At 38.3% G+C, this 9,298-nt stretch overlaps 1 protein-coding gene and 1 long non-coding RNA gene across 2 annotated transcripts; both read right to left on the reverse strand.

Moving 5' to 3' along the window:
• Positions 1-469: 469 nt before the first annotated feature.
• On the reverse strand, positions 470-1,486 carry LOC141613981 (uncharacterized). The gene has a single exon (XM_074432728.1). It carries the CDS (start codon positions 1,484-1,486, stop codon positions 470-472), a length of 1,017 nt encoding a protein of 338 aa, XP_074288829.1.
• Positions 1,487-2,543: 1,057 nt separating this feature from the next.
• On the reverse strand, positions 2,544-4,883 carry LOC141615077 (uncharacterized). Its single transcript, XR_012529603.1, has 3 exons — positions 4,794-4,883; positions 4,609-4,681; positions 2,544-2,834 (listed from the first exon to the last, which is right to left on the reverse strand). It is a non-coding gene; the product is annotated as an uncharacterized LOC141615077 (long non-coding RNA).
• Positions 4,884-9,298: the final 4,415 nt, after the last annotated feature.

A 9,298-nucleotide genomic window follows, 5' to 3' on the forward strand; every position in this document is an offset into this window, starting at 1 on the left:
AAGCAATAGGCCTGAAATCCATCACAGAACCAGGGACCTCTTTTTTAGGAATAAGTGTCAAAACTGTAGAATTAATTTGCTGCAGCAGCTTACCATTGCCAAAGAACTCCATCACAGCTGCAATAACATCCTCACCAATCACAGGGAAAGCATCCTTAAAGAACCCAGCAGAGTATCCATCAGGACCAGGGGCTTTCTCAATGGGGATGGAAGAGAGGGCCTGTCTGATTTCAGCAGCAGTCACAGGTTGACAAAGAGTGATACTCTGATCAGGGGTAATAATTTTGCCCCTTCTAATCACACCAGAATTGACAGTAGTCACAGGAGCTGAACTGCCAAGCAAAGAAATGTAATACTCAATGAAAGCAGCTTCATTGGAAGAGTTATCAGAACAAAGCCTGCCAGTCATATCCTTAATAGCCAGGACCTTATTCTAAGCTCTTCTAGCTCTAATAGAACTGTGAAAATATTAGGTGTTATCATCATTACAACACATCCATTGAATATTTGCTTTCTGCCCCAGAAACAAATTCTTAGCCTCATCTAATTCCTTGAATGTGTTAGAGGCAATCTTTTCTTCAGACTGCAGAACCAGGTTCCTAGGATCCAAATGGAGCTTAGTTTGTACCTTCTGAAGGTACATTTTGGCAGCAGTGGCAGAGTTAATAATATCTCCATACCCTTCCCTATTAAGTTTCTTAAGGGGGGTTTTTAATCTTTTAAGTTTAATGGCCACCTGAAACATTCTGCAACCCCTCACAACAGCAGACCAAGTCTGTTGAACAATACTCAGGAACTTCTCATCTTTGCCCCACATGTTAAAATATTTAAAACTATTCTTCTTTCTGTCACAGTCCTCCCATAAACTAAGGATGCAAGGGCTATGATCATACAAGCCCTCAGGTAGAAAGTTAGCAATACCAGAAGGGCCATTAAGAATCCAAGAAGCATTTGCCATAACCCTATCAATCCTACTGAACACCCTACACTCACCTTCCTGTTTATTATTCCAAGTAAAATATGCCCCAGTCACAATTAGATCATACAAACCACATACGTCCACACAATCCTGAAACGCTCTAACCTCAGCTGCTGTGACACTAGAACCAATTCTCTCATCAAAATGAAGAACATTATTAAAGTCTCCCATGACAATCCATGGCTCCAAATAGTTAGCCTTCATTTGAATTAAAGAATTCCAAAGATCATGTCTATCACTATCCTTATTGCATCCATACACCATAGAGCAGACCCAAGCATACCCAGACTGTAAATGAGAAACATGTAAGTGTATGACTTGTACCTCTTTCTTAATGATACTGACATTAAAAATAGAGGGATTCCAAAGAATCCAAATCCTCCCCCCATCTCTAATGTCATTATTAACTTCATAATTCCACCCAGTCCCTAATCCACTAATAACCTTGCTAATATTTATTGATTTAACCCTAGTTTCAATTAAGCCAAAAAGACCAACATTATTCATATGCAAGAGTCTTCTTATATCTCTTTGCTTATTCCTTTTATTCAAACCACGAACATTCCAAAAACCAATACTAACCATTAGGATGTAAAGATAACTTCCCCTTACTGAGACTGTTCAGAAGATTTTTCCTAATGGAGTACTGAAGTACATCCATGAAGGTAGGTCCATTCTGACCACTTCCAGTCTCTCTTCTAACAACCTTATCCAACAACCTGGCAGGAGTAATAGAATTCAGTACAGAGCCCTGGTAAGGCATGGGTGTTACAACAGCTGAAGGATCCAGAGTGGGCAACACCTCGGGAATCCCATTCTGACTCACCTATACCTGAGGTTTGGTCACAGGAACAGGAGCCTTAGGCACCCACACCTTCTGCACAGGCTTCTGTACTTTCTGAGGCTTCTGTTTTTTGCAAACACCTGTTTCATGACCAATCCCTGTACAAGTAGCACGGACAACCGGCTTCCATTCATAAAACACTTGCTGCTTAACCAGATGCCCCAATTCATCAACAAATTCAACATAATCAGGCAGAGATTGACCAATTTTCACCTCAACCATGTACCTAGCATACTCCAGGAACTCTTTCTCCTGAGTAGCACAGTCACACCTCAGAGGAGAACCAATCAATCCAACAATTTTAACCAAAGCAGGCCCCCAAAACTTATAACTCAGATTATACAGACGAATCCAAACAGGCACAGCAGATGGTACAGTTTTCTCCAGTTTCGATTCAGGAGTCTAATCTTTAATAATAAAAGGTTTATTATCAAATAAAGTAGGACCAAACTTAAGCTCCTTCTCCTTATCCTCTCCCGACTTAAATCTAACCAGACAAACACCATTAATCTGAAAAGCAATCTTATCAATTGCAAAAGTCTTCCAAATCCTTCGAACAAATCCTCTGACTACAACACTAGGAGGATTCGCCCCAAGGACGTAGCAGATTACCGAAGTCGACCAAAAATCCAGTTCACTCTTAACATCATCAGCTGTAAGCTGCAACAGAGGCTTACCAGCAGTTTGTGAATTAGGACGACGACGGCGTACTTCTTGCCATTTGTGACACCCCTCGATGAGGCATCAAAAGAACTATTAAATCTAAGCGGAAAATAAGGGATTTTTACAACCTTTAAAGTTTAAAGTGTGAAATCCACCATAAGTGATCAAACGAAAATGAAAAGTAAGATGAATAAGTTTTACAATTAAAAACGAAGTGCGTTGGGGAAAAGATATCCCACGAATAAACACAAGTCTAACGATAGGTGAGTCTAAGCAAACTATAACTAAGGTCCAAGGTTCAACGTTCTCGTTAGCTCACACGTCTTCCCCATAATCTGCATCACAAACCTGTCATTCATGTAAACATGAACGCCACAGTCAGTGGGGAGTAACTCAGAGTTCTCCCAGCCACAATATGTCAAAATGCACATAAGCAAGAACTTAATTAAACATATTGATCATGCATCATACTTGAATAATATGAACAAGGGAATATAAACGATAATCATAATGAGATAGGCACATTGCATTCTTAATGAGATAGGCACATTGCATTCTTAATGAGATAGGCATGGTACATTATATTAAACATGCATTCAAGGTAACCAAAACATGGATATGAGATTAGGCATCGAATCATATGAAGAAGGTAAACAACGGATCAATTGAATAGAAAATACATGGATGGAAACCAATAGCCATTACTTGAAAACCTCTTACAACCATAGCACGGGACGTGGCTACTAATGTCACATTCATACTTATGGCTTGCATCTCACCATAAGAATGGATGGGAACATCAATCCCGGCGATCATATCGCAACTAGGGGCTTGCATCTCACCACTAGTATCCGATAGGACCAAGACTCTCACAAACAATCATAGAAGACGTGCACTCTCGTATATAAGAACACGCCAATGACCGTAACAAGCAATACATTTACAAAGGATTGACTCAAAACAAGACAAACCCTAGACTCCAACCTCCTGGTAGGACGACGCTCATAATACGGTCCTAGTCTAAATCTGGCCAGACTCTCGGGATGGACGACACCCGATTCGACATACAATCCCAAATCGTATCCAAGACTCGATCCATGACACCTAGCCGTGCCCCAAGGTCGAGTAACCCCAAATCGGAACCATGGTACCTAGTCGTACCCCAAAGTCCGAAGAGGCGGAAGGAGGATAGCCCAACTCGGAAACAATGGCACCTAATCGTGACCCAATGTCCGAGGTCAAATAAATAAGGAATGTCGAGTAGTCACACAATGTAAACCGTCACACTCCGGTCACAAATACGAGTAACAATGATTATATAAACATAACGTAAACAATTCATGTGAAGCATGCATAAGTACAAGAGTATAACAAATATCAAGTACTCCTATGATAAAAGAGTCTCAACACATCATACACAAGCATTAGAACCAAAGTTAAGATGCATACCCAACAAGAAACTCAAAACCCAATCTATAACAACAAGTTTAGTACTCGACTACAACAAGGGTCAACTTCAAACGGTCATAACTTTAGTTCTATACATGATAATGAGGTGAAACCAGTTGGAGGTGATAGCTTATCCTCTTACGGTTCTAACGGTAGGTCATAAGCCTCAAACAAACAAGTAACGAAGAAGTTATGGCCATTTTACGAAAACTGGTCCAGGCTGTGTGCGCAGCCTGCGCCGTGGTGCTGATTTGCACGACACAACAAATTCACCTTCATCCCCAAATCATTTTTTTACCATGCCATTACAATCCTAATTCCACCATATATTACCCAAGCAACTTTATACAAGTATTAAGGGTGAAATCAAAGCATAAAAGAGGGATTAAAACACAAGGTTCGATTCAAATTCAAACAATTCCAAACTAACAAATTCGTGACATAATTAAACACAATTATTAAGCATGAATAAGACGGTTTCTTTACTAATTCATCCATGTATACAAAATACTAGAAAATTCTTCAAACCACCAAGAGAGATTCCACACAAAACTCAATCAACAACAAACAAGTAAAAACATGTAAAGAATCTAACTTTAACATACATGTGAACAAACTATAACATGTATGAACACCCAAATTGACACAATGTCGAGTAACCCATCACCGTTACCTTTTTGCACTTAAATCCACAAAAGACTCGTCTACCTTTCAAGAATCCACTTCCGGGTCAACTAAAACTTCTCCTAAACATAAGAAAACACAAAATAAGACTAAGAATCAAAATTAGAAAAAGGGTATCATGTATAAAACGGCTCGACAACCCTATATAAGGAGGAAAGTCGGTGTCTTTCTTACCTAGAAAGATGGAGGGCGATGAGAGGAAGAGATAGACGCGAAAATCACTTGATTCGGATAAGAATTGAGCAAGTTATGGTGTTTTGAAGATTTGTAAGAGGAGAGTATGAAAATGGTGTTTGTGTTTGTGGTGGTGTTGCTGAAATTGTGAGGAAGGAGGAGGGGTTAGGGTTTCCCTCATTATTTTGATGAGGAGGAAGGAGTAGTAGGTGAGTCCATTGGTCATACTAGGTCCAATAAGCAAAATTGAGTCGATATACACATGAATTTACGTCTCAAGCCCACTACAACTCAAGACGGAGAATATTATTATTATTATCATTATTATCCGACCAAAATATTTATTTTGTATAACTTAAGCTTTAAAAATATACTCCCTCCAATTCACTTTTTTCTTCCCTATTTCTTTAAACGGATTATTCAGGTTTTCTTCCCCTTTCTTATTTTGGAAACTTTTTACTCTTATTTTATTCATTCATTTATCCATTATCAAACCCCACCTAACTTTTACTCTTATTTTATTCATCCCTCTCTCCTCTCACCATACCCCACATAACTCACAATTCTATATTTAATTCCCAATTATTCATTCCTCTCTCCAATCTACAAACCCCACAATCTTTCTTTATTCATTTTTTAACTCCCTCCTTAATTCTTGTGCCCCAAAACAAAGGGAAGAAAACACTGAATTGGAGGGAGTAATATTTATAAAAATCATGTTTAATAATGAAATTAATTAAATTAAATAATTTAAAATATAAATAAGACCATAGAATGGCTAATTAAATTATAAATGTCAAAATGGAAAATTCGCGGGTGTTACAATCACCCCATCTTTTAAAAAGTTTCGTCCTCGAAACTTGAAGGTAGAAAAGAAAGGTTATAAAAAGTAAAACTGAACTTTTAAAATTGGTAACCAAAACAATAAAAGGTTACTTATCATAAGAATCAAAATCCTTTCAGAAGTCTCAAATAAAATTTTCCGACATAACCAGATTCTCATCAAAGGAACGAAAATGCTCTCGTTGCGAATTCAAGAACATCACATTCCAAATCGAAGATATGGTCAAAAGCTAATCATTTGTATAAATCGAAAATTAAAATACTTTCAAAAACATTAATGAAGAGTTTTCAAAGGTATAAGTCTCATTCATGGAACGAAATTGCTCTTGTCGTGCACACAAGAACGCTAACTTTCCAAGTCAAAGACAAATTTAAAACAGAAATCACTCGCCGACAAGCGTAGAACAAGTTATTAAACGTTTCAAATAACGAGTTCTAACATCCGATCAACGTCAAAATCGAAAGAAAAAGGTAATTCACTCAAATTTTCTTTTGCCAAAGCCAAATTAGAGATAGAGGTTTCACTTTTAAACTCAAATGGAGTCAAATTTCCGAAAATATAATATTAAACTCTGAAAAAGGAATCATAAGTAGGTCAAAGTTAGTTAGAAATTGAGCAAAATTAAAAGTAACTCGGGTTTAGCAATTAAAATCAATAAAAAGGAGTTGTACTCATAGAACAAAAGGAGAACTAAATCAAATTCCCATTTTCAAACCTTTAAAATAGGTAGGGTTTTATAAAAGTAACATAAACTTTTAACAATGGATCAAAAGTGGTAGCTTGAAATGTTTAGAAATAGTACGAAATGAAGAGAACTTAGATATCATGAACACAAGGTACGCTAAGAGGGTTCAAACTTTACCAACAAAAGAGCTATGATGAACTTCCTAGGAGAAGTGTTGAAATCGAGTCTACGAGGATATCAAAGATTGAATTTCACAAGTTACGAGTATCAAATTTAAAGGAGGGGCATGATGAAGCGAAGAAGAGAGGTATGAACGGAAATGCTCATGCTTAAGGAAGGAAGGAATTTAAACAACAAGGAAATGCCAGAAAGTCAAATCTCAAACAACAAAGTCATCCTGAACGGTAACTCATGACCACATAACTCCCAAGAATTTCTTCAAAATACTTGCACACTTTACTCCTATGCTATCCCGTGGGTCAAGTCACTCCACCACAATTGTGATTCCATAACCCTCAAATATAAGTCATCTATAAACGATTTCCACGAAAGATCAAAACTACTAACAGAGTACACACATAACCAACTATCGACTACTAGGAGTTCTCACTATGGTAAAATCCTTAATCAAAGGTCAAAATCTCAAGGTCTTCATACTTTCTAACACTCCAAACCAAAATCTTATTCACACCCGAATTCACAAGCATAGATGATCATATTCCCCAAATCATAAAGACCACCAACCAAAAGTAAATAGGTTTGTCATACAATTTTTCCTACCCAACTCAACTCGAGTTCCACTAATCCAATTTTGACGAAATCAAGGTTCACAAAGAATCCTCAAAGAGCATCTCACTCACTCTACAACGTAGCCAACAATGCCATCACTCCACTAAAGAAACAAGAGCAATAACTAGGTCAAGAAATGATAGGAAATTTCAATGGGATACATGAACATGACGAGCTGTGAGATTAAAGGAGTCAATAGTAAAGGTAACTAGTTAACACCAGTAAGAGACATTAGAATTAGAGAGGTATTCAAGGCAAGGAAACGACAAGTAAACTTTTATACTTAAGAAATAAATCTAATCAAGGTATGAACGAAGGGAAGGAAGATGATTAAAGGTACGAGGGGGATTTTAGGGCTTAAACCATACACTTTCTAAGACTTAAGGTTCTCTCTAACAAGGTCACGCCTATTAGGATATTGTACCATCATAACAAAACGACCAAATTCCAAAACGAGGGTCAAGGCAATTCATCTCATTCCTTATATGCAAGTCTCTCTTAAAGGATTACACCTCTATGACTGATCAAGGTAAAAATAAACGCTCGCTTAAGGGTTGATGAATTGGTTAGATTCGTTGTTCACCTATCCTATCACATATTAGGATTTCTCTAAAGCAAATCTACTACTCAAGTATAAAAGCACCCATTTATCTCAAGTACTTGATACAACCTCAATGTTTTAAAAACCAAAGAAAGAATTAACAAAGACTTCTCAACAAAATTCTCAAGGGACAACTAACATCAAATCGCATCACCAATCTATACGGAATCATTAACATCTAAAAATGTGTCTCCTTCCAAGCTCTTATCATAAATTTATCTCATGTTTACTCCTAAGGTGACGACGCTCAACCTACTAAGCTTTCAAATCCCAAACATAAACAACAAAGCCAAGTTCTATAACTTTAATCACATAGGCAACTCATTCCTAACACAAAGAATCCACCAATCAATTATACTCACTTGGTCAAGGCACTAGGTATAAGAATCACTAAGTATTTATCATCACATTACCTAAGCCTTTCTAACATCACGACCTCTCAAAACCGGGGTTAAGGGTCAAACACAAACAAACTCCACAAAAGCCAACTTATCTGACCGAAGTTAACATTCCATAAGGCAAAAATGAAGGTATACAAGAGGGGCATTATAAGGAGAAAAGGTACAAAGACAGCTCCCAAGATATGGAATAAGAGTTGCGAAAGGCATAGAAGCACAAGGATAAGGGAATATGACAAGGTGCTCGAAGAGAGGGAGGTATATTCAAGACGGTAAAGACATTCTTCAAGAGTAAGAGATCCGTATGCAAGATGTTATGTAAGGAGAAACAAAAACGAAGAATAGGTCGGGTGGGTACCAAACTAGCTTCAAAGGTAAAGCAAAAGAGAGTTTAGAAAGGAAGGATGAGCATCACGGGATAAAAGTAAGGAAAGGTGGATCAAGGATAGAAAACACACCCATAACGGTGTCGGGAGGAACGGCGGTTCCGAATTGATTCTCGACAAGAATGACTCTTCTTGGCTCGGCTTCCGGAGCATAAGGGAGAGGAGGAGGGGTAGTCTTCTTCTCGGGGCAATTCTTGAAGAGATGTCCGGGCTTCTTGCAATGGTAACACTTCAAGGGCATATCATAGCATCCAATCCCGGGGTGATAAGCTTGCCCACACTTGAAGCACTTGCGGTTCTCCCTAAGCCTATTAGTAGATGTAGGGACTTGTCCTTTTGGCTCTTGCACTATTGGCTCTTGTCCTCCATGGTCTTGTACTCTTTGTCCTTGGACTCTCGGCACCAACCTCTTCTTGCTAGAAGGTGATGAAGGTGAGGGCACAAAGGGTCTCTTGCCACGACGGATAGGGCGATGATTCACTTGAGCATTGGCATTCCGTTGATTCCGAAGAATTAGAGTAAGAGCTTCCATGATAGTATTCTCCACCTTGGTTGGTCGTACCATCTTCTCAAGACACCCAAAGAGTCAACCATGTTAGCACCTAACAAATAGCATGCACAAAGAGACTACCAACTTAGGTCCTTAGTTCTACCCATCTCTCATTCATTATTCAAGGTCAAGTTCAAGGTTAAATTCGGGGTACACGTGTGTGCGTCGGGAGCAACATATGCTCGATACCAATCTGTGACACCCCTCGATGAGGCATCAAAAGAACTATTAAATCTAAGCGGAAAATAAGGG

The sequence above is a fragment of the Silene latifolia genome, chromosome 11 (assembly GCF_048544455.1).
Source record: "Silene latifolia isolate original U9 population chromosome 11, ASM4854445v1, whole genome shotgun sequence".
Classification (NCBI taxonomy): Eukaryota; Viridiplantae; Streptophyta; class Magnoliopsida; order Caryophyllales; family Caryophyllaceae; genus Silene; species Silene latifolia.